General features: G+C 54.1%; 10 protein-coding genes across 10 annotated transcripts; 5 read left to right on the forward strand and 5 right to left on the reverse strand.

The window, feature by feature from the left end:
* Positions 1-34: 34 nt before the first annotated feature.
* Positions 35-1,401, reverse strand: KRP23_8536 (5-aminovalerate aminotransferase DavT; the record flags this gene model as incomplete). Its single annotated transcript, XM_067893988.1, has 2 exons — positions 35-780; positions 885-1,401. 2 exons carry the CDS (start codon positions 1,399-1,401, stop codon positions 35-37), a joined length of 1,263 nt encoding a protein of 420 aa, XP_067743465.1.
* A 935-nt stretch (positions 1,402-2,336) lies between these two features.
* Positions 2,337-2,714, reverse strand: KRP23_8537 (uncharacterized protein; the record flags this gene model as incomplete). The annotated part of the gene is made up of 2 exons (XM_067893989.1): positions 2,337-2,399; positions 2,472-2,714. 2 exons carry the CDS (start codon positions 2,712-2,714, stop codon positions 2,337-2,339), a joined length of 306 nt encoding a protein of 101 aa, XP_067743466.1.
* Positions 2,715-2,853: 139 nt separating this feature from the next.
* Positions 2,854-6,054, forward strand: KRP23_8538 (Vacuolar sorting protein 18; the record flags this gene model as incomplete). Its single annotated transcript, XM_067893990.1, has 1 exon — positions 2,854-6,054. One exon carries the CDS (start codon positions 2,854-2,856, stop codon positions 6,052-6,054), a length of 3,201 nt encoding a protein of 1,066 aa, XP_067743467.1.
* A 243-nt stretch (positions 6,055-6,297) lies between these two features.
* Positions 6,298-7,968, forward strand: KRP23_8539 (uncharacterized protein; the record flags this gene model as incomplete). The annotated part of the gene is made up of 5 exons (XM_067893991.1): positions 6,298-6,362; positions 6,434-6,486; positions 6,562-6,645; positions 6,723-7,773; positions 7,842-7,968. The coding sequence occupies 5 exons, from the start codon at positions 6,298-6,300 to the stop codon at positions 7,966-7,968; spliced, it is 1,380 nt and encodes a 459-aa protein (XP_067743468.1).
* A 113-nt stretch (positions 7,969-8,081) lies between these two features.
* Positions 8,082-11,030, reverse strand: KRP23_8540 (Kinesin-like protein KIN-14D; the record flags this gene model as incomplete). Its single annotated transcript, XM_067893992.1, has 1 exon — positions 8,082-11,030. The coding sequence occupies one exon, from the start codon at positions 11,028-11,030 to the stop codon at positions 8,082-8,084; it is 2,949 nt and encodes a 982-aa protein (XP_067743469.1).
* A 354-nt stretch (positions 11,031-11,384) lies between these two features.
* On the forward strand, positions 11,385-12,682 carry KRP23_8541 (uncharacterized protein; the record flags this gene model as incomplete). Its single annotated transcript, XM_067893993.1, has 2 exons — positions 11,385-11,438; positions 11,507-12,682. 2 exons carry the CDS (start codon positions 11,385-11,387, stop codon positions 12,680-12,682), a joined length of 1,230 nt encoding a protein of 409 aa, XP_067743470.1.
* A 2,054-nt stretch (positions 12,683-14,736) lies between these two features.
* On the reverse strand, positions 14,737-16,368 carry KRP23_8542 (Phospholipase D delta; the record flags this gene model as incomplete). Its single annotated transcript, XM_067893995.1, has 1 exon — positions 14,737-16,368. One exon carries the CDS (start codon positions 16,366-16,368, stop codon positions 14,737-14,739), a length of 1,632 nt encoding a protein of 543 aa, XP_067743471.1.
* Positions 16,369-19,348: 2,980 nt separating this feature from the next.
* On the forward strand, positions 19,349-19,918 carry KRP23_8543 (Serine/threonine-protein kinase YPK1; the record flags this gene model as incomplete). Its single annotated transcript, XM_067893996.1, has 1 exon — positions 19,349-19,918. The coding sequence occupies one exon, from the start codon at positions 19,349-19,351 to the stop codon at positions 19,916-19,918; it is 570 nt and encodes a 189-aa protein (XP_067743472.1).
* Positions 19,919-20,092: 174 nt separating this feature from the next.
* KRP23_8544 (26S proteasome regulatory subunit 8-like protein A) lies at positions 20,093-21,545 on the reverse strand (the record flags this gene model as incomplete). The annotated part of the gene is made up of 4 exons (XM_067893997.1): positions 20,093-20,344; positions 20,425-21,000; positions 21,086-21,309; positions 21,392-21,545. The coding sequence occupies 4 exons, from the start codon at positions 21,543-21,545 to the stop codon at positions 20,093-20,095; spliced, it is 1,206 nt and encodes a 401-aa protein (XP_067743473.1).
* Positions 21,546-21,728: 183 nt separating this feature from the next.
* On the forward strand, positions 21,729-23,641 carry KRP23_8545 (Protein SHQ1-like protein; the record flags this gene model as incomplete). Its single annotated transcript, XM_067893998.1, has 3 exons — positions 21,729-21,938; positions 22,009-22,136; positions 22,219-23,641. 3 exons carry the CDS (start codon positions 21,729-21,731, stop codon positions 23,639-23,641), a joined length of 1,761 nt encoding a protein of 586 aa, XP_067743474.1.
* Positions 23,642-23,692: the final 51 nt, after the last annotated feature.

A 23,692-nucleotide genomic window follows, 5' to 3' on the forward strand; every position in this document is an offset into this window, starting at 1 on the left:
CGGGTTACCGGAAAACGTTGCAATTCGAATCGGTCTACTTTGTGAAAATGTCGTCCAGCGCCTTCTCGAAAATCTCCAGTGCCAATGCGCACTCGTCCTCCGTTACGGTAAGAGCGGGCATGAAGCGAAGGGTTTCGTAGATGCTCGTAGTCAGCAGCATCATGCCGTGGTCCAGACACGCCGCCGAGATCTTGCTAGCCGTGCCCTTAGGGGTCTTAGACAGGTCGAACTCAATGCCGAGCATCAGACCCAAACCACGGACGTCCTGAATTGGGTACTTGCCTGACGCCTTCAGTTTCTCGAGACCCGCGTGCAGCTGCGCGCCGCGAGCACGGGTGTTCTCCAGCACATTCTCCTCAGCGATGACCTCCTGCGTAGCAATGGCAGCAGCACAAGCTACCGCGTTACCGGCGTATGTGCCGCCCATCGATCCCGCGGGCTGCGTGTCTGTCAGCTCCTTGCGGCTGGCAATGCCACTGATCGGATAGCCGTCGGCAATGCCCTTGGCGAACGCCAGAATGTCCGGCTGCACGTCGAAGTGTCCGTCGATGGCGAAGTAGTCGCCCGTGCGGCCGAAGCCAGACTGCACCTCGTCCGCGATCAGCAGGATGTCGTTCTCCGACGCGATCTCGCGCAGACCCTTCATGAAGCTCTTGGGCGGCACAACGTAGCCTCCCTCGCCCAGCACCGACTCGATGATGATCGCGGCCGTGTCACGCGGGGCCGACTGTTGCTTCAGCGCGAGGCGCAGCTGCTCCAGGCACCAGTCCGCGTTCTTCTCTGCAGTTTGCAACCACAGCAGCAGCAACATCAACAAGGATTCGTCAGCACGTTGCAACCATCACAATAAACTCAACATGCAATTGCAGCTAATCAAAACTCACCCTCGTCATGGATCGGACCGTGGAGTGCGTACGGGTACGGCACGAACGTGACGCCGGGCATGAGCGGGCCGAACCCGGCGCTGTACACCGTCTTGCTCGTCGTGAGGCTCATGGTGCCCACCGTGCGGCCGTGGTAGCCGCCCTGGAACGCGATGACCTTGCTCTTGCCCGTGGCGTGGCGCGCCAACTTGACGGCGTTCTCGATGGCCTCCGAGCCGCTGCAGGCGAAGAAGAGCGAGTCCAGGCTCTTGGGCAGCACGGGCAGCAGCTTGTCCGTCAGGTCCAGCATGGGCTGGTGGTAGCCGATGTTCACCTGCGCGTGCACGAGCGTGGCAGCCTGCTTCTGCACGGCGGCCACCACCTTCGGGTGCGAGTGGCCCACGCTGGTGACGGCGATGCCGCTCGTGAAGTCCAGCAGCTTGCGGTTGTCGGCCGTCCAGATCCACGAGCCCTTGGCCTTGGTCATGACCATGTCGGACATGCGGCCGATGCCCTTGGCGAGGTGTTGCTTGGCCATGGCGACGGTGGTGGGAATGGAGAAACGGTGGGTGAGGCGGCGGAGTGTGCGCTGCAGAGCAAGTTGACGGATGAAACCTTGGGCGGATCCGCGACGTTGAACTGGTAAAAAGGGTAATTACTCTTTTTTTACGGCGTCGCATGAGAGCGTACGCGGCTGACGTTCCCCTTGCTTTAGTAGCGAAGAGATGACTATCGCCGGGTGATCTGAGTAGTTTTTGTATTGTTATTGGATTGGGTTTTGTGACCTCAGTGATTGTGACATCGAGGCATCAAAAGGAGATGCGCGCGCCGTGTCAGCAGGACGCGTCACCGGACCGGCCATCAGCGCGCCAATCACGACACGCAATGAGCTGCGAGCGTACGTGGTGAAGCAACGGCAACCAAAGGCGGTGTGCGTGGCCGCGGGGCTTAACATGCGTGTGGCGGAGGGAGGTCGAGGAGCGCTGAAACAGGCCATGTGCGAGCGTACTCGCTGCATCCAATGCGGCCGATTGCGCAGTGCCGCACAGCGTTTTGCAAGGCCGGCGGCTCGCTGGGCAGTGTGCCGTGTCTATCAAGGTCGTGGCAATGGCAGTATGCATGCACATGCGACAGCGGTCACCGTCCACTTGCTGCGTCAGGACGTGACGCGTTGTCGGCCAGGAACTCAGCTACTTTTGTTTGTTTAGAGCTTGGACTGGATGAACCGTTCTTGACGAAGGTGCAGCACGGACGCTTTGTCATTCTTTGTGAACTCGTTTCCGAATCAGGGGTGCAGGATAATATTGCGGCGTAAGTGATACTTTACATGATCGCGGTGAGGAACGACCGTGTTACTGGATCGTATCACAGTGTGATATATCCCTTCCAACCGAATGTCGAGACTTGAGACTACGCGGCTAACCGGATCGCGATCGTCATCGCCATTTATGTTATACGCACCAGTCTCCTTCCTTACTCCGTTGCCTGCTCGGCCAGCGCCGGCTTGTTACTCAATTGCTCATATAACTCTACGATCTGTCCACACCGCCACAACGTCAGATTTATCACCAGAGCCCCAGTAGTAAAACGATATCCATGGTGATTCACCTGCGAGATAAACTGCTTCTGCTCCTTGAGCAACTGCGCGGTGGTGTCCGCACCCGTGGCGCTGGCACCTCGGCGGCGGTTGGCCGCCAGCGCCGCCGCGATTTTCTGCGCGTTGTTGTCCACGCACTCTACCAGCTCCTGCACACGTTGCATCTCGTCCGGCACCGTGTCGCCACGCAGCAGCAGCGCGTTCAGCAGCGTGCGGCTTCCCGACACAAACCGCTCGGTCGCCTTGCCGTCCATCTTCAAAATGTCACGTTAAGCCATCAAATCTCACGTTAATTAAAAATTCTAACTGTCATGATATCCGTTATATTCACATACAAATGCCAAGTCAAAGCGAGGAGATCCTGTCAAAGGGAGAACAGCACCAAGCGGAAGCATGTCGGCGGACCTTTTCGCGGACTGGAAGAAGGAGGAGGCGTCCTTCAGCGACTCCCGCGGCGGCGGCGCCCCGGGGACGTCATCAGGTATGTACGAGTCTCCGTACAGTGCCGGGGGAGCCACCGCGGACGCGTACGGAGGCGACCGCAGCAGCAACGACGACTTTGACTTTGAGACGGTGGGAGACGACGCGCAAGCCACCGACAAGGAGGAGGAGAAACCCATGTTCGAGCTGCGGGAGCATGGGCTCAAGGTCTCGAGACGCAAGGGCTTCACGCTCAGCTGCATGGGCGTGGGCAACGGCGTGCTGGCCATGGGCTCCCAGGAAGGAATGCTGCTGCGCTGCACCACGGAGGCCACGGACAGTGGCGGTACCGTGGAGGAGATCATGATTGAGCCCCGTGTGGCCATGTCCAAGGTGTTCATCGACCCCACGGGCGCCCACGTGCTCATTTCCATGGAGAACGGCTCCAACTTCTACCTGCACACCGGATCTACACGTCCCAAGAAGATCATGAAGGCGCAGGCGCTGCAGTTCACAAGTGTGGCGTGGGACCGCCAATCAGGTTCTCCAGAAGCGTCCGAGCCCGTGCTCATTGGCACAGACTCGGGTGCCGTGTTCGAGGCAGAGTTCGATGCAGGCAAGGAGAAATCGTTCAAGAAGGTGTACCAGATCTCCAACCAGGGACCCATTGCAGGTATTGGCTTTGAGCACTGGAAGCTCCCGTCCGGGGAGTTGAGGTACTACGTCATGCTCACGACGTCGGCGTCGGGGAAGAGGCCCACACGCATGTTCCAATTTATTGGCGGCGGCCCCGGTGGCCTCGAAGCGATGTTCAATGAGTACACGAGTCCTGATAAGTTGAGGTTCCAGGAGCTCCCGGGAGACGTCACCGCTGCAGAACTGCGCTTCTACGCGAAGCAGGAGCGCGAACGCGCCAAAGGTTTTGGCGTCCTGACGGGCGAGGGCGTGTTCCATGGGGAATTTGTCTTTGGCTTGTCGAGCACGATGGAGAATGTGACGACAGGAACAGGCTTGCTGGCGTACCCTGGTAAACCTGAAAAGGCATCGGGCAGTCGTGGGTCGTGGACGCCGCCGATGTCAATGGCAGTGACCCAGTACCATGTTATTTTGTTGTTCGCACGCCACGTGCAGGTGGTGTCCAAGTTGAGCGGCGTCGTTGTGATGGAGGAGTCCTTTGATTCGCGCGTTGGTAGCGTTCACGGTATTACCGTGGATGAGACGTTCAACACGGTGTGGATTCACTCAAATCGTCGAATTCTTGAGGTCGTGATTGCCGACGAGGACCGTAACGTGTGGAAGCTGTTCCTGAGCAAAGCAGTGACGGGCAACGGTGACGACCGCGACTTTGAGCAGGCACTGGGCGTGTGCCGCAATGGATGGGAGCGCCAGCGCGTGTTGACAGCCCAGGCAGACAAGCTTTTCGATAAGGGAGAATTTGATCGTGCCGCAGTCATCTACGCCAAGACAACGCGCTCATTTGAAGAAGTTGCACTTAAGTTTCTTGAGAAGGAGACGCGCGATTCTTTGCTGCTTTTCTTGCTTCAGAAACTAAAAAGTTTGGGCTCCGAGGAAAAGACACAGAAGACTGTGCTGTGCTCCTGGCTCGTTGAACTTTTCCTGGACAAGTTTAACGTGCTTAAAGGTAGCGCGCAAGACGTTGACGCACACGCAAACTTGCTGTTCGAGTTCAAGCAGTTCCTTCAGGATCAGAAGAGTCACCTTGACCCGGCCACAACATTCAACCTGATCTCCAGCCACGGTCGACCTGATGAGCTTGTGTTCTACGCAACTCTTATTGAAGATTATGAAAAGGTTATCACGTATCACGTGGACCGCGGTGAGTATGGAGCCGCAATTGAATTGCTGCGCAGTGTGGAGACATCCAAGATTGAGGAGCTCTGGTACAAGTACTCGCCCGAGCTTATCATCCACAAGCCGAAGGAGGTGTACGAGGCATGGCTCGAGGCTGCTACGTTGAACCCAACCCGCCTTATTCCGTCCATTGTGCGCCACGTTCACCAGAAGAATGGCGTGGCAGGAGACCCGACCAGTAACACGACGAAGAGTCGATCTGTGCTGGACATGGCTATCCGCTTCCTGAAGTTTGCTATCAAGCAGGGTAATCGCGACCCCACAATCCACAACTATCTGTTGTTCCTGTTGGCGAAGCACCCCGATGAGCGTTTGCTCATTAGTTTCTTGCGGAAGAAGCACAATGGCAAGCACTTGTTCGACATTGCCTTTGCACTGCGCCTGTGTACGCAGAATGAGAAGAACCGCGCTTGTATCTATATCTACTCGGCCATGGGACTGTATCAAGATGCCGTGGAAAAGGCACTCCAGGTTGATGTGAAAATCGCTAAGGAAATGGCCAGTATGCCTGAGGATGACGAGACGCGCAAGAAACTGTGGACGCTCATCGCCAAACACACGATTGATGCTGGCGGTGAGATCAAGGATGCCATGAACATCCTCAAGGAAAGTGGTCTTCTGAAGATCGAGGACATCCTGCCGTTCTTCCCTGACTTCGTTCTTATCAACGACTTCAAGAAGGAAATTTGCGAGTCGCTGGAGGTGTACAATGACCGCATTGAGCAGCTCAAGGAAGAGATGCAAGACTACACGCAGTCCGCAGAATTGATCCGTGCCGACATGCAAAAGTTGCGTAAGCGTTGTGCCGTCGTGTCGGGCAACCAGCGCTGCGAGCTCACAGGGCAGAACATCCTGGGTAAGGAGTTTTACCTCTTCCCATGCTCGCACGCTTTCCACGCTGGTGCGTTGCGCCAGGAGATGCAGAAGCACCTTAACAGTTTCCAGCGACAAACGGTAAAGCAGCTGATCCAGAAGCTCAATGAGCTGTCCACAGAAATGCCTACGAGCACGAACTTTTTCCAGCGACCGTTGTCTGCCTTCCCATTTCTGAACTTGTCATCCAGCGAGAAGGAGGTGATGACGCCTGGTGCAGAGGGAATTAGTGCTGCGGCGACTGCAAAGGCAAAGACTGCCGCCAAGGAGCAGTCGATTGCGCAGGAGCGTGAGATGGTGCAGCAGAAGCTAGACGAGATCATTGCGTCCGAGTGTATTTTCTGTGGTGAGGTTATGATCAAGTCCATCCACACACCTTTCATCACACCAGACGACGAATCCAACGAAGGCAGCGAATGGACCATTTGAGCGTGGTGGAGGTTGAATTGATGCCCAGGCGGGAATGATGCTGGAAGAGGCTTGCGTCATGTGCCAGCGAAGAGTTTTGAGCTGTGCTAGAACACGAGTGAAGACCGGGTATACAGCCGGGCCGGGATTTCAAATGAGAGGAAATATGTGTTGAGCTTTATCTGGTCTGAGCCGAATTTTGATGGTATTTTTATCGCGTGTGTTGGTGTCATTGTGGGTCTTGGCAAAGCAGATCAAGAAGGAATGCCAGGGCAGCGCCACTTCCCGGTGAACCCAAGGCGTTCTAGCCCCAATGGCTTGCATCCGGAGTAAGTGTTTTGTTCTTCGGGGCCTGACCTGAGGTGAATCGTTTGACAGTAAATTGTTTGTCGTGGTCCAGGCAGCCCACTCCACCACCGCGAGGTTCTTCCGACGATGTGCGGAAACGAATGGGTGCGTGTGCTATAATGTGAAAAATTGCTCGGCAATTGCTAATGTGCTAGTGGCGTTTATTGCATCGTTGCTCAGATGACATTTATGGTGAGATCGAATACAGTTGGCGCAATGGTCAATTTCATCTGCCGCTCAAGTTCGTGGACTTTCACAAGACAGGTAAACAGTGCCGAAGCAGGATACGTCATTTGCTGTTGGACTCTGCTTACCGCTTCATTTGGCTGTACAACTTGTAGACGTCATGTTCCTCTTTGTGCGTGCGGCAATTGGCTACTCGTTGGCGTTTGTGAAAGTAAAGACGCTAGAGAAGGAGCTCATACAAATGCTTCGGGAGAGGAAATGCTGTAGCGACAGCGAGACGAAAGAACGCGACGAAGACGACCAGCAATCACAACAAGAAGCGTTGGGAATGGTCGAACAAAAGGAGCGAGTCAAGCGGGCTAAGGAAGCACATCGAAGTTGTGCGCAGTCAGTGTCAGCTACGTATGCGCGCCTGGTTCTCCATTGCAGCAACTTTGAGAACCACAAAGAGGACGAACGCTTTTTCGAGTGCGTTTACTTCTTTGTGTGTTCCGTCGTGAAACTTGGTGTGGTGGCGGACCACTGGCGACCGATAGAAGAGGAGTTGGGATTCCTCTTTCGTGGAGCACAATTCAGCACCAACGTCAAGCTACACGCAACCTCAGCTTACCAGGATGGCCACACGGTGAGCTCCACAGAACCCCAAGATGCTTCGGTCTCTTCAAATACAAGATCCCTTTCAAGCGGAGGAATGACGAATGGAAGCGGCAGCAGCAGTAACAACGTCGGTATCAACATAGGCAATTCCGGTGGTGGTGGCAGCAAGAAAATGCAGAGTTTGCCTGCAGCAATTACGAAGGACGCGGCGGAGCGCATGAAAACAGCAGCCGAGTCCTCTGTCTTCGAAGTGCCCAAGTCGCGTATCTCGCATTTTGCTCCATCCGTGCCGGTGCGTCGCATCGTAGCCGAGCTGCAGGCCACGAAGAACCGCGCAGCTCGCAATATGGAGCTCTCTCAAGCTTTGCGTGACCGTATCCGAGCACAACGAAGCGAAGACCGACGTCGACAACTTGAAGCAGTCATGAGTCCACGTCACAGTGCGGATCCGGCTGAAGTGACGGCAGCCATGGATCGTGTCGGTACTTCTTCCCGACTGAACAATCTGTTGAGCCCCCGTATCTCCATGAGGAGCACTTTCACCACACGCTCACCAGCGCTGAATCACCTGCTTCCAACCACCGAGGAGCGCGTGAAGCTTGTGTTAACGTACGTGCTGTGCTGATGCTTTTGCAGTTTTATGGGCGTTGCTAATTTGATTGTTGCGTCCTGAACAGGGGGTATGAACACGAACTACAAGAGCATCGGAATTCCCTGCGCGTTAGTAGCGGAAGCCGAAAGTGTCAAGAAGACGCTCCCAGCCGTAGAGAAGACTCGCCTGGACGTGAGCTCTGGCGGAAGTAGGTGCAAGGAACGAGAACTCCAATACATGCAAATTAACAACTGTAAATTATATGCTCCCTACGGTCGGGAGGTGGTGGTCGTCATGAAATCTCGTTTTACTGCAGTTGCGCTCGTTACTTCCATCCGAAGCCCGACTGCGAGCTGGCCATTGCACGCCGTGTTGAGGATCCAGCTGTGGAAGACGCTGAGCTTCTAGTGTTGCTGAGCGAGGATTGACGCGGCTCACCACTGGTCTTGAGTGCCCCCACGGCGCTTCTGGTTGGAGTTCTCGTGGGCGTTCTAACCGGAGTTCTTGCCGGGGTTGAAATCGCGCGATGAAGAGTTCGTGAGGGTCTGCTTTCTGCTGACGAAGTCGACGACGGCGAAGATGCAGGAGGCGTAGACGAACCTAACGCCTTAGCAGACCGCTGTCTTGGTAACCGGCTGGCCGAAGAACCCTGTCTGTCTAAAGTAGGTGTCGTGGGCGGCCCTGCTGGTCGTGTCCTGGAAGGAGGGTGCAAAGGTACTCGGCCCTCGGAAGATGGAGTGACATTCGCTCGCGCGGATCGAGGCGTTGTCAATCCTGACATCGAGCGTGTCTGAAGCGTAGACAACGACTTGCGGCGATTATCCGAGTCAGCAAGTCTGCTAGCAGAGGTTGCTGAGAGCGACTTGCGGCGTAGGTCCGGGTCCACCACCCGGTCCCGGGAGGCTGCAGACAGAGACTTGCGTCTTTCTTCGCGTTCAAGCATCGATTCCGGTCGTCGAAGTCGCGACCCAGCTGAAGTGGGAGTAGCTGGACTTGGAGTACGAGGAGTTCCTGCTAGCCGTGGCGAGGACGATAGCTGCGGTCGTCGAGTGGTTGGTCGCGGAGTCGATGATGCTACTGACTGCGACGATCGTGCAGAACGAACGGAATGTGCTGAACGTGCTGAACGTGCCGAGGTTGCAGATGAAACACTGCGGCTTGACTTGGCTGAAGGAGTCGGACTTGGTGGCCGCGACGGGGATCGATCCTCTGGTGGCGAATCACTCGGTTCCAGTTCATCTGCAGCCTTCGTACCGTGATGACCACCAAGGAGCCATAGTTGCCGTTCTGCTGCCTCTTTGCCGCTCTGAGCTTCACGCAACTCGTCTCCTTGCTGCTGGCATTGACGCTGGAAGTCGTTCAGCTGACTTTCCAAAGAGAGCGCCTTAGCCTCGAGAACACGGTTGTCTTCCTGCAGCTTGAAGAGCGCACCGCTTTCCACGCTAGGGCGAACAGCGCCCATCTGCACCTGGCTGACTCGAGCACCGAACTGCAGTGAGCAAGTCGTCTCCTCCACGTCAGCCATGTCGGGACTTAGTTGAAGCATCATTAGCGTCTTCGCTTGCCCTGACAGCATATCGCGTAGCATATACGTGAGTTTCGAGTTGCGGTACGGCGTATGCTTAGCCTTATGCTGCAGCGCATACACCACATCTCCAAGTGCAGCAAGCGACTTGTTAATGTGCTGCGTCTCACGCAAACGATCGCCCTCCACTTGACTGCGCGAGATACGTTCCGAACCAGCCAAATCCACCAAGCAAAGCGTACTGGTGCGCACTTCGCGCGTCTCGCGGTGCTGGCTTTCAAGGTGCAGGAACACCAGTGCGTGGGAGCGGCTACTTTCCAGGTTCATTTTCGTGGCCGCAATATTGCGGTTAGCATTACCATCACGCATCACTGCATCCATCTGCGCGTAGCCGCTAACGTCAACCGCCGTGATATCCGTCTCGCTCTTAGCCACCGCGTTCTTGCCACCTCCAGTGCTCCCCTCATGCAGCAAGTCCAAAATCTGGTCGTTGTAGATCTCCACCATGCTCAAACGGATTGAGTCCACGTACGTCATCTGCCGCTTTTTCACAACCGCAAACACCTGCTGTAGTGCGCGCGGGATCATACCGGCGTTGGCATGCACCGTGAGGCCGTTGGCGCGATGTTCCAGTTCGCCTCCATTATTGCCCACCATAGTGTGGGTCTTCCCCGACCCGGTCTGTCCGTACGCCATAATGCACGCATTGTATCCGTCCGTAAATGACACAACCAGCGGTTCAATCTGCGCATACACCTCCGCCTGGGTGCTCTGCGACCCAAACACCTGATCAAAGGCGAACTCCTTCCCAGAGTTCGCCACCAGCAGATTATTCGGTCGTGGCACGACCAGCGCCGCTTCCTCGTCTCTCTCTTTTCCGGGTCTCAAGCGACAAAACACGCGGATCCTTCCTGAGAGCTCGTAGTATTTCTCCGCCATGACCTCCCTCTCCTTCTTCTCGGCCAAGTACGAGAGCTGCAGCACTTGTTCCCTCTTGTGCACATCCTGCAGCACCATTTCCATGGCGTCTTCCACCGTCCCCACCGCTTCCGCTCGATCATGATTCACCTGGTGCTTCAGCGCTTCCAACTCGTATCTCAACTCCTGCAGCTGGCTCCCAACCTGTACTGCCACACTCTTCCACTTGGCCAAGTCTCCGCCTAAGTGGAGCGTCTGGTCCCGCAGCAGCTCGTTCTCTTGCCACAATTCCTCCACGTCCACGGACTGTTGCTCCGCCTGCTCCAACTGCACTCGAAGCGCCGTGTTCTCGTCTGCCAAGTTGATCTGCAGCGCTTTGGAACCTTTGAGTTTCGTGTGCAGCCTCTTGCGCTCGTACTCGAGCTCCAGCAGTCGCCCCTGGAAGGCTGCGAGCGAGTCCGAGCCCGGCGGCTCTGAGACGGACCCTGAACGCTGACGTTTCTTGCTCTCCTGCGCCTTGAGCAGCTGCGTGATACGCTCCAGAAGTTCCTCGGGCGGCAGCTCCTCGTATTGTGGAATGTGCACCGCCATGACGTCGAACTCGAGCTGAGACAGGACCATGTTCACATATTCGTGCGACTCTGGCTGCTTGAGCGGCACTTGGATGACGTTGCGGCCGAAGATGACGTGGTGCGCGGTCATGGGCGACGCCGGAGGAGAGAAAACGTCTTCCTCTGCGAGTAGCGCGTCCAGAGAGGATGTGGAGGACGTGGGAGATGGCGCTGGGGACAGGGAGAGCGGCCCTGAGGCGTCATCGACCCTCGACGGCATGGAAGCTCTGAATATGCGGCGGAAAAAATGTAGATTGGATGGGATTGGAGGAAAATCTATTATAGATTGTGTATGATTGGAGAAAAAGGGAGGATGCTTGAAGTGATTGCTGGACGTGATTCATCAGCTAGTCAGGACCCCTGACTCAGGAGATGTGGTTAGTATGGTGGTGGACTCGCAATGTGCTGAGCTGAGCTGGTGCATGCATGCAAGTGGCTGTGTCCGTGCGAGTCAACCGCGGCAGGCCAGTCGTCTGATCGCGCAGCCACTCATTCTATAGCTAGATCTAGATAGAAAATGTAGTCATATGAAGTGTAGCTATTTCTGACGCGTCGCTTCGTGCGCACAACGGAAATGGGGCAGACGCATAGCGCTCCCCCAGAGGAAGCGGTGCAGTTCCGACAGATGGTAAACCATTTCAACTTGAGCTGTATCGTTGCTCCCTCCGTAATTGAGGTTTTTGATCCCTTGTGCAGGTGTTGGCGGCGTACCACGGAGATGTCGAGGCACTGCGGCTGGTTTGTCGACCGGAGCTGCGGGGTTTGCAGATCTCACGGGCCACATACTTAGATATTTGCATGCAGGAGCAGTCACAGCTGGAGACGCTGACGGATTCGCTGGAGCGAGAGGAGAGTCTCAACGAGCTTCAGAACGAGAAAATGGAGTTTTTTTCGGCGGTGGAGCAGGGGAAGCTCGCTCTGGGGGACACGCTGCTGCACATCGCGGTACGACTTGGTCACGCGGAGGTGCTAGACTTTATGCTGCTGACAGACTACCAGAAACCTCTGAGGACAGCAGCCACGCCTGGTACTGCCAGTAGTTCTGTGAGTATCGCTACTACTGGCAGAATCGCCGTCGTTAATCAAGTGGCACCACCTCCGCCGCTGCCTACAAACACACCGAACTTTAAGGGTGAGCTACCACGAGACGTTGTAGGCAATAACTGCTCGCTGCAGTTACTGCTGGCAACGGTGGATGATGCGCAAGTGGTCTTCGGCTCGAGTTATCGTGACGAGCCAAAAGTTCACCGCCTCGTGAGATCTCTGCGACGTATCTGGCCGTTATGGATGTTTGAGGGTCAGCAAGAAGTCACTGCACTGGTGCGTGTGTTGTACGATGTGCGCACTTCGGACCCCGCCTTTGGTGGTCTTGTCCGCGTTGCCATGGCTGCGGCGGAGCGATTTCGGGTGGCGGTGTCTCGAGATGGGATTCGTGCTGCAATGTCTCTTTTAGCAGAGTGTGACGGCGATATTCACCAGGCGCGGCAAGCTTTGATGAAGAAGTGGACTGCTGAGCGCAAGTCTCAAGAACTCACAACGATTTTTCGACGGTGGTTTCCACTTTACAAACCAACTGGGCGACGGAAAGATCGCGAAGAGGACGAAGCACGCGTTGTATTTTTTGATGCAGCAATGATGACGTGGCTCCAGATTGCTCAGAACCTCCGTCTTTTTGGTGCGTCACATGTGAAAACGGAAGGTGTAGATCCTGATGCAAGGCATACTGAACTACCCGATGCAGCAGAACTGAAGCGCTATGACTCTCAAGTGTGGCAACGGCGCATTAGTCCACCTCCTGCCTCTATTGGAGATCTCAGCGTCCATATTAACTCTCTTGAAGGGTACTTGAGGCTACCACACCTCAGCGTTTAGAAAGCAACAAGCCTCAAAACAACGTTTGCGTTCGACATCGCTGTTATTGAAAACTTAGTCTCAAGCGTTTTTTGTGCTCAGATGGAGAATTTCTTGATTGTGGTCTGGTTTCGAACGGTTTCCATCCGCCGACTCGTGCTGCTGTCTAGTTCACACCTAGATAGCTCGATCGCAGCAGCAACGCATTCGGTTAGCAGACAGAATTTGCACCGCATATTCTGGGTACGCCATCGCCATTTTCTTCGACTTCTTCGGCTGCTTCGTTCCTGGTAAACAAAAGCAAAATTGCGTCGGCTAAATGCATTAGAGGCAGCACAGTACAATGCAGAGTCGTACCCGTCGGTCGTATTGCTACAAGAACGTGGAAGTCATACGGTCCGTCCTTGCCACTCTCCGGAAAAGATGCATCTCCAACGGGCAAAAGTGGATTCATTTTACCGTATTAGTTAGCGATAGCTCGGATCCATGACGTAAGCTGTCCTTCCTCAACACAACGATGGCCAGAGCTACTAAATTGGAGCCACTTGCCCCTGCTGCTGTCCAGGTCCGATAATGCTCAACGTCATTATCGCCCATCATCCGCGGAGCTTTCTTTTTGATGGCGTCGATGAAGGCAGCGACGCTCTCGTGTGGTTCAATATCGATCACGAGCTGAACTATTGTTCCGAAAAACCGGTGCAGTGAATACTTACCATCGTCCGTTAACTTTCTTGCTATTCTGCAGATTGAGGAATGCAAAAGCTAAGTGTGGCATCTGTGTAATCGAGTCGGCATCAGTCAAGCTCGATAGATGGATCCAATTGTCAAATCAATCATCCTTTGGACTTCAAAATTATTGGGTAGTGGAGGAAGATACTTTCAATTCCAATTCTCTCGACGGTGACGACTTGACTTTCGCACAGAAATGATGATTCCGAAAACTACACGCAGTTCGAAGCATTACACCAACATTTCCCATGATAAAGCTTCATGTGCAGTGTATGGCTTTACTTTGTCAAGAGCAAATAAGAGAAGAAACGCCAACACTATTGTAGACTCCAGCATTCCTGACCATTGTACCTCTTTTCAGGTTGACGTCTTTCTCGGTCTTGGTCGTAGCTCGGGATTGCCACCTGGGTGAAGCGCCTAATGAGTCGTGCTGGTCGCAGATCCACCAGCCTCGCCACTTGGAAGCCTGCTCGAGCTTCAATACACTCACGTGTTTGCAATAGCGCCCCAACACAATCGATTCCTGATCACGATGAAGACTGGGACAGAAAATTGCTACAGGGAGCAAGTGTTGATACCGAGCGTCTACGAACGTGTTTATCTGACGATACGTGGGCCGGTCACTTAGTCGAAAGCAAAAAGGAAGCTGGAAGTGGTGGCGCTGGTGGCTCGGAAGCAGAAACCGGCCTCGAAGCTGTGAATGACGCATCACGGACTGGAAACGCGGGCGACTTCACCGACTTCCTGGATCCGAGCTCGCCCACGTCTGAAATCAAAGCTTCGGACAACAGCAGCAGAGATGAACCTTACGAATACTGGGGGAAAGCGTGGTCATACAGCCGCAGTCCATTCTCAAACTGTAGCAGCCTTTCATTCGAAGACTCTGGCACCGAGCAAGATGCAGCAAACGACAACATGTACAACATCCCCAGCAGTGAGGTCGATAGTAGCGCTCATGAAGGATTCATATCGACCGTTCAAGCCCAGAGATTCACACCGAAGCTTTCACGTTTCTCCGATTTAAGCCCCAGAGTGGTGCCTGGATGGACTGCACTGGTTTCTGGAGCTAAGAGCTTCAAAGGACCGACATCAATTTGACTGCCAAGTACCAACCGTCCTCGCAAATGCGAGACGTGACTCGACACTTTCCGTTAGAAGTAAAGCGAGGTTTATCGTAGTATTCGATTAATTCTTTCGCATTGGATGTTGCAGTTTGATGGCATGCAGTAGCACATGTAAAAGTGTTGCATTCTTTACCACTTCTCGGTGTCAAAAAGGAAGTGGCCATAGTTCAATTGAGGATAACTCACAAGACGATGATTCTATTTATTACTTTAAGTGTGCCACTACCTGTACGTGCAGGTGTCCTCCGGGTCAGATACCTTACGCAGCGTGTCGGTGATAGCGATGAAGTACGCGTGATACTCAATGTCCAAGGTCTCCAGTATCGTTGATTTGTCGTCAGCAGCATCGGATAGCTGATCTGCTGCCTCGATAAAGGTCATGGCGCCCAGCTTACCATAGCTAAGCCCGGTCATCTCCTGAAGCTTGCGGATGCGAAAGTCGCGAGGCAGCTTGCCTACGATAACACCGTCGGGAGATTTTACGGTGTCACCGTCCACAATGTCTGCGTTAAGTTCCGAGTCGGACGTCATGCTACGTCGATTCCAGTTTGCGGAACCAATGGACAAGTACACGTCGTCGATGATCACAACTTTGGTGTGAATGAGAAGTTCCCGTTTTGCCTTGACTGTGTAGATCCTGAATTTGGTCGGGTACTTCTCTCGGATAGGTGCAACCATTTCGTACAGATACTTGATGTACCCTCCTTTGCTAAACATGTTCGTTTGTGGGTTCACGATGACAACCAGGCGCTGAATTCTTGGCATCACCTCCATGATCGCATCTAGCAGCTCCGGAACGAGTATAAAGTACTGGTCCTCAATGTAGATGAAGTTTTTTGCGTTCTTGATCGCCTTGATTCGTGCCTGAAACAGCGAATTTTCTCCGCGCGGCGCAAATTCTTTGTAATGTTCGTACTTGCAGCTGAAGGTTCGCGTGATCTGAACACTCTGGTTCCCTAAATTGGCGGTATCGCTGCTGCTAGTGTAATTCATTGCTGGGATATCTTCGTACGGCGGGTTGTCATAGTCGAGCAGGTCGTCTTCAATACCCTGGCTGGGTAAATAGTCCGAGTTCCATCGAGCTAAGAAGTTGCTCGCGACATCCTTTGCGGCAGGCCCGTGAATTCGAACCTCGCCATCAATCCAGCCCTTGTTCTTGTAGGTGATACCGCTCGCATCGCGAATCGCTGTAGCGTTATGATGTATAGTATCCCAACGATCGTTTGCAAGGTCAAGTCCACCCACGTATGTCACCGGCTGGCCATTGCCATCCGAGGACGATGCGATAACCATATTTTTCTGGTGGTGAGAGGCGAAGGCATTGGGAAGGCGATCGTCGAAGATGAACGTCGCTTTGGCTCCATTGATCGACGACGGGGGGATGCTGTTTATCACGTCGCGTGCTTTGATGTTGAAGGACTTGTATCCGATGTTCGACCAGTTCAGGATGTTGACGTTCCCACCTCGCTTCACAACACCAGCAAATACTTTATCGACACCCGTCGTCGCCCCTGTCGGATCCACGTCCGGTTTCAGCGGTACAAGGGCTGTTGTCCACCCAGTGAGCATGACCCGGTCACCCTCCTTGGTTTTGATCAGGTCGTCGTAAACTGCGTCGTAGAATTCCTTCGTTACTGTGTACGCCGTCACAGCGTTGCCCGTTGTGTAGACGGCCATGTCACTGCGTGGCACTCCACCTCGTGAGTTGGTGATGTCCTGTTCGGTCAGAAACCAGTCCGTTGCATCGAGCAGCGGCTGCTGTACATCACCATTTGACTCATTCGAGAGCTCAGTCAGGGCCGACGAAGGAACCAGCAATCCAGCGAGTGTGAAAACGGAGGCGAGTACGCGCATCTTGCTCGTGCGATTGATGAGCGCCTCGGTTGGCGGAATTCAAAGTGAGGTGGAGCCTGGCTGCTCACAAGAGATACAGCACCAGGATACCAGCAAGGATGTTGGTATCTAGCATCTGGTCGGTGATCAAGATCAGATGCTTTAATGCAGTCAGTTTGTATATCTTGTGAGATAGTGAGCATTTTGAGGTTCAGGTGCAGTCTATCTGCGTATAATTCATAGATGACGGCACCAGAAAGGCAAGTTGCCACGAAGGTTATTGTACATGTACTACTACTAGTATTATATTACAAAGACTACAGTAGCATCCACGCTGGTTGCTCTCCGAAAATTGAAAATGCCAAACTGGTTTAATGGCGCTATTAGTGTCCATTGTGCTCAGGCCGTTGTCACAAAACGACGTGAACACCAGCCTTACGGACATTAATCTTATGCTTCGCTCCATTTCAATTTTTGCGATCTAAAGTAGGCGTGCAGCAAGCACCCATGGTGTATGCTATTCTTGCGATCAAGTCTGAGTGTTTGAGCTTCACAACGCTAGGGCTGACGGGAGGCATTTTTGATCAAGTGCCTTCACCTTGCCTCGAGACCGGACGAACATGTCGGAGACTACCATAGCAGAAGCGGTTAATGAGACGACCACTGCTCCAGCCCGAGTCGAGGATGCTGAGACCTTCGAGCAGTCAACCAAGAACACGGCTTTCTTTCATGGCGTGAACCTTCGAACGCAACCTGTTCTAACAAAGCGGGGCAGAAAAACCGGCAAGATCGTGTCACGCGTTTTCGTGATTTTGGAAGGTGGGGTATCACTTGCTGGCAAATAAATGCTGTATTCGTGGGAAGCACTAACTAAACCCACTCGGCACACAGAATACCTCTTTTACTTCCAGCATCCTTCATCGACGGCACCGTGTGGAGTTCTGGCTCTTCAAAATGCAGAATACTTTGTGCATTCGTATGCATCATCGGCGCTGCTGGGTAACTTTTGTATCGAGCTTCGATCGCCTTTGAGGGCCTGGGGTACGGCGAATAGTGGACGTTCCATCATGTAGTGAAAACTTACAGCATGTCGTTTGTTGTTGTGTGCCCAGGTACTCTTATCCTCCATTTCCACGGGTATACGCCCATGGCTGTTCACGAAATTAAACAAATGATGAACGCAGCGGGGGCATACCCTCGACGCAACCAGTTTGACAAGAACGGCACCGAGCTCGAGAATAGTCGTCGCAGCACTAAACAACGCCGGCCTTCCCGGTTGATCACGCTTTCGAGCATTTCGAACCTCATTCCACAATGGGCACGACGAAGCGGAGATAGACGCAGTAGCATCGATGGACGTGAAGAAGACAGTGTATTGATGCTGGAGAGCGAGACTGAGTTTGATGCCGACGCAAAAACAAGTGCAGAAAGCAACACGGTTGTATGCCGAGTCACAAGAGGATCGAGAACGAGTCTGCTCAAGGTGGATTTGAGGAGTACGAGCACTGGTAGTGAACCCAACGATGGCAATAAGAGTGCTGAACGCCCTAGCAGTCACCAGTTCCTCCAACTTTACCAAAACACTAGATTATCCTTCACTCAACGAGGGCAACCCCGTCGCCACTTCAGTCTGGATGAGCAAGAAGAGCTCGTCGCAGAACAGGATATCAGCCCGGAACACTGCCATGAACTGTGCGTGAATGGATTCGTGGAGAATGCTGGGCGTCGGCTATTCCACTTCATTTGGCCATGGGAAGGTCTCCAGCACCTTCGTCCTAGTCACAGGCAGAGTGATGCCGCGCTTCGCTTCTCTGTAGTGGTGCAGAGTACCAATCAGAGGACACACGGCCCACGAATTCGCTTCGTATCGGCTTTTGAACCGTCAAGGCAGTTTGATTCGACCACCATGGCAATAATGAGGCAGTGCGCTTCACCCCAGCAACAGCAGAGGCTTGCGATCTGTGCAGCCAGTATCTCTCCTGACGGAACTTCGAATACACCAGTGATTGCTCAGCGTCCTGTCAACGTTGCCCGCAGCAACAGCGTGAGAAGAAACAGCATCAACGTCGCAAGTTTGCAGATGGCATTGGCTCGGTCGCAAAGCAGCGAGACACATGCCCCAGTGGTAGTCGCTCCACTGGTGCCAGCATCCGATGATTCGAAAGCGACAAGGAGCTTCTCGCCACAGATGATTCATCCGTTGTCGATCACGACAGCCTCTAAGAGCGCCAGTCCTCCAAAACTTGCCACCCCTGCGAGTAGCCCTCCCAAGACTGGAAGTCGTTTGCCCTCGCCAACATCACTATTGTCGAAAGCAAAGGCCATTGCACAGCGTTCAGCATCACCAGTGACTCCACCGGCTCCGACAACCCCTGTTACAGCGCCTGCCGTTGCCAAAATTTCTGGTCCGCCTTCGCCAGTGAAGAAGGGACCAGCTCCAGCAGCATCCGTTCCAGTTGTGACGGACATTCGAGTAGTCCAGGCTGTAAGCATCGCCGAAAGTTACAGTGGTGGGTATATGCTGCGTCAGTATGAACCGCTCAAGGTCATCGGCCGCGGCGGCTTTGGGCATGTTATGGTGGCGCGTCACTTGCCTTCTGGTTCTCTGGTGGCCATCAAAACCCTCAGCAAGCGCGCTATCGCCACACAAAACCAGATCCAGCATTCTCGTGCAGAGAAAACTGTGCTCACACGCTGCCGGGATCACCCGTTCATCGTGAAGATGCACGCGTGTTTCCAAACCATTGATCACTTGCACATCGTGCTTGACTACTGCCCTGGAGGTGAGCTGTTCTTCCACCTCTCGCAGCGTGGGCACTTCACGGAACCTATTGCAGCCTTCTACTTGGCCGAAGTCCTCCTTGCACTCGAGCATCTGCACCAACATGATATCATATATCGTGACCTCAAGCCCGAGAACATTTTGCTGGATCAGCAGGGGCACGTCCGTCTTGCAGACTTCGGTCTTTCCAAGCCAGGTATCGACGACTGGACTCTCGCTATGACTTTCTGCGGGTCCAAAGACTACATTGCGCCAGAGGTGCTTGCACTTTGTGAGAGATCATCTTCAGCATCTTCACCACCCGGCCGAGGTTACGGGAAGGCGGTTGATTTCTGGGCCCTTGGATGCATGCTCTACGAAATGCTGACGGGGCAACCACCGTTCTACAGCACAACAAGTCGGGCGCAGCTGTACTCCATGGTCATGAACGGTGCCGTATCATTTCCACCTGATATGAGCAGCGAGGCTCGCGAACTGATTCAAAGTCTGCTGCACACGGATCCGAGAGAACGACTTGGGGCACGGCGGGCTTCGGGTGGTGGCGCGACTGCTGTGAAGCAGCACCCGTTCTTCGCCAAGCACCATATCGACTGGACAAAGCTGCTGCGCCGCACTCTGCGTGCCCCGCCACTTCGACCACGCTCTGGTGCCTACGCAAATTTCGACTCGGAGTTCACGTCCATGGCACTTCGAGGCATCGACAGCATGGTCAAATTCCCAGAAAAGATCCCCATGGACTACCAGCTCTTCGACAATTACAACTGGGAATCACCTAAATCGACCAAGTAGAGCAGAAAGTAAAACAATCAACGACATGTCATCAAAGCTCATTCGATTTTGCTAACGGGACACCAATCACACACCCATCCTGGGGGGGATGCCAGACTTGTAGAAACTCGTCTGGTTGTCGTACCGCTCACTCGCTAAACCGCTAGCTGGCCAGTTTGTCCGTCAGGTTACGTCTTACTTCCAGAGCTTGTTGATCGACATGTTTTGCTCCGAGTCCTTCTTCATGACCTTGGACACTGCCATCTCGAAGTCTTCCTGGGTAACGTGGATCCGTCGTTCACGCAGCGCGAACATACCGGCCTCCGTGCACACAGCTTTACACTCGGCGCCAGAAGAGGTCGGCATCTTCTCGGCAATAACCTTCAGGTTAATACCACGCAGCAGGTTCATCTTTCTCGAGTGAATGCGCATGATATCAATACGCGACTATAAATGCAACACGCGAGCACAACAAAAGTTAAAAACCAATTATCCAACTCCCCAAGCACGCAACATCGCGTACGCACCCCTTCCGTCGGATTCGGGAATTCAATCTTTCTGTCAATACGACCGGGACGTAGCAGCGCTGCATCCAAAATGTCGATACGGTTCGTGGCCATGATAACCTTGATGTTCTGCGCCGGTTCGAAACCGTCCAGCTGGTTCAGCAGCTCCAGCATCGTACGCTGCACCTCCGAGTCACCGCCGCCGCCCTCCATACGCGAGCTACCGATGGAGTCGATTTCATCCATGAAAATGATCGAGGGCGACGCCTCACGCGCCATGACGAATAGCTCACGCACCATGCGCGAGCCTTCACCAATGTATTTTTGCACGAGTTCGGCACCCGACACACGGATGAACGTGCAGTCCGTGTGGTGTGCCACCGCACGAGCCAGCAGCGTCTTTCCCGTGCCAGGAGGCCCGTAGAGCAGCACGCCCTTGGGCTGAGCCACACCCAGAGCATCGAAGAGCTCCGGGTGCTTGATGGGCAGCTCGATCACCTCCTTAATCTCGCGGATCTGCTTGTCCAGACCGCCGATCATGTCGTACGTCGAATCCGGCACCTTCTCTACCTTCATGAGGCTCACGAGCGGGTCCACCTAGCACCAGGTACATGATAAAATTAGAGCTACTCATAGATCTCTCATATTTAATAAGCTTCAAGCGAAGATTCCTTGGACGCACCTTGGTGGGCAGGATCTTGTGCAGCACGTAGCTGTCGTTGCGCAGCGCCACGCGCGTGTTGGGCGTGCACTTGGTGATGTCAATGGTCTTGTCCACGTCCACCACGTACTTGCCCTCGGGGTTCACCTTGACCAGCACCTTGGACTTGCCCATCTGCTTGACCACTTCGCCGACGTACGAGCCGGGTTCCTGCAGCAGCTGCAGCTCCTCGCGCAGCAAGCGGACTGTCACATTTGATAAAAATACATTCAAATAAGAACGCGTATCTTTATAAAAAAATGTCGGACTATAAAGGTATTCATCTACCTTTCGAGTTGAGCTCGTTGCGCTGCGCCTGCAGACGCCGCAGGTTCTGCGTCTCGTCACGCACCGTCAGCTCCAGGTGCTCAATCTTCTGCTCGTAGTAGCTCGTGAGCCCCGCGCTGTCGTCCGCCGACGTCATGGCCACATCCGCCGTCATACTCTCAATTCAGAAGCAAAAATCCCCTTTTGGCCCTTTTGGAGAGATCCAAAGTGTCGCACCTAGGCGGGTAATTCGCACTTACCGAGATTTGATACGGTACCACATATTGTGTAAATTGTGTACGGCTCTCGCCCAGCCAACGTGTAGCCATTTCGAATTGGGAGCTGCTGGACAAGTGCGATGGTGGCGACGCCCAAGTTCCACGTGACGCAGGACGCGGCGTGGGTGTTTGTGCATGTTCACGTGCCGTTCGTGCGCGTGTCCGAGATGGAGTTTTATGTGGACGGCGTGGACTTCACCTTCTACTGCAAGCCGTTTCTGCTCAAGCTGCACTTCCCGCACCAAGTGGTGGACGACGAGCTGGCCAAGGCGGTGTACGACCCCAACAAGGTGCGGTGCAATGGCAAATGCTGCTGCGATTCCGTGGCATTGGATACTGACGATTGGTTGTGTGGAGCAGGACAATGGGACGATTGTGGTGCACCTGCCCAAAAAGGAGCCCGGACAGGACTTCCCCGACCTCGACATGCTCACCAAGCTGCTGCAGCCGCAACGACCGCCCGTGGGTATCAAGGAGGGCACACAGCGGTGAGTTTGCATTGCATCTGGTGGAATGCTGTGCAAGTGTGCTGCTTTTGTTGCGATTCTGACGCTTTGGATTTGTTGCCAGCAAAGCACCGTTAATTGAAGTCTTGGAGTCGTCGGGTCCTGAGCCAATCGGGAACTTTCAGGAGGAGTCGGACAGGTTGAATGCACTGATCGATGGGGAACCCGTTTCTAGCAGTGGAGAAGCAGCGACGGAGCAGGTGCAGGCAGACTCATCGCTTCTCGGTCTTGAATCGGCTTCCACCACGCAGAGCGTTGGATCGATTAAGCTCGACGCAAACAAGGACGCTGCAGAATCAATAGGCGTGCGGGTCACTGATATTGTGCCTTCGTATGGCTTCAATAATGCGTACAGCGACTTTTTCCGCGTGTGGCACGGTCAGGTGAGCGAGATTTTGTCTCTTCCCGACCCGGAGCACATTCAGCCAGAACAGCGTCGTATCCTGCGGGAGGGTGCTGAAGAACAGCAATTTGACGTCGAGCGCTACCTCATGGACTTTGCCAACCAGGGAGATGATATGTACTTCGAGCTGGCAATGGCATACGAGCCTTTCTGGAGGAAGTTTCCCGTTCTTCCACCCGTTGCAATGGCCCCCAAGAAGATCATTGATGTCCAGTCGAAGCCGTTGATCGTCGAGGTTGAATCGGACGTCAATGTTGTTGGAGATAGCATGAGTACCATGTCACTCGAAGCTGCGTCGTCGCAGCCACCTCCAGCACCCACGTCTTCCGTCACGTTTACAGACGCGGAGCAGGAACTGCTACTTCGACTTCCGCGAAAGGAGTTTTTACTTCCGGAAGGCAGCCCCGAAGAAAAGCTAGTGGTCGGTGGTCTAGTCGACATTCTCATCGGCTTTGCGTACGAACAGCTTACGACACAGGGCGATAGTGGTGTGGAGTCGACCTGGACTGTGAGCATCGTGAGTCCGACATTGTCGTGGCTAGACTCGAATGCCGATTTGCGTGCCGTTGTGCGCTCGACTGTACGCCGCATGATAACCTTCCCATTCCTACGGCAGTATGACCTGGCGCTTCGCTGTGTACGCGAAGCGAGCGAAGTTCTGAAGCGCGGCAAGCGTGTGGTCTTGCGGGCGCTGCTCACGCTCTACCGGGTTGTCGAGAAGTCGGAGACGCAGTATTTGCTCAACTCGCTCTACATTCAGGACTATTGCGTGTGGGTTCAATCCGTCACCGACGAGCGCCTTCAGCGTGTGAGCGCAGATCTGGACACTCACGCAGCTGCTTTCAAGAAGAGTGAAACAGGTTGGGCTCTGGAAGAGCTCGAACGCAGTCTTTTCGAGGCCGACCAGAGGGAAGGGAAGCACGATGATGCATCGTCGTCCAGTTCGGACTCGGACTCAGACGACGATAGTGATGATGAGTCTTCAAGTGATGAAGAGAGCTCGTCATGCGGCGACGATGGCAGTGGCGGCGAAGAAGAAACTCAGGAGAATGCTACGAAGGAAGCAGAGGCAGTGAGGCCTTGAACAAGATAGACAAGACAAGCACGTCATGTAAAATTAGGAAGCGAGCCGCTT

This window comes from Phytophthora ramorum (genome assembly GCF_020800215.1).
Source record: "Phytophthora ramorum isolate Pr-102 chromosome Unknown Phyram_PR-102_s0007, whole genome shotgun sequence".
NCBI classification, from domain to species: Eukaryota; Oomycota; class Peronosporomycetes; order Peronosporales; family Peronosporaceae; genus Phytophthora; species Phytophthora ramorum.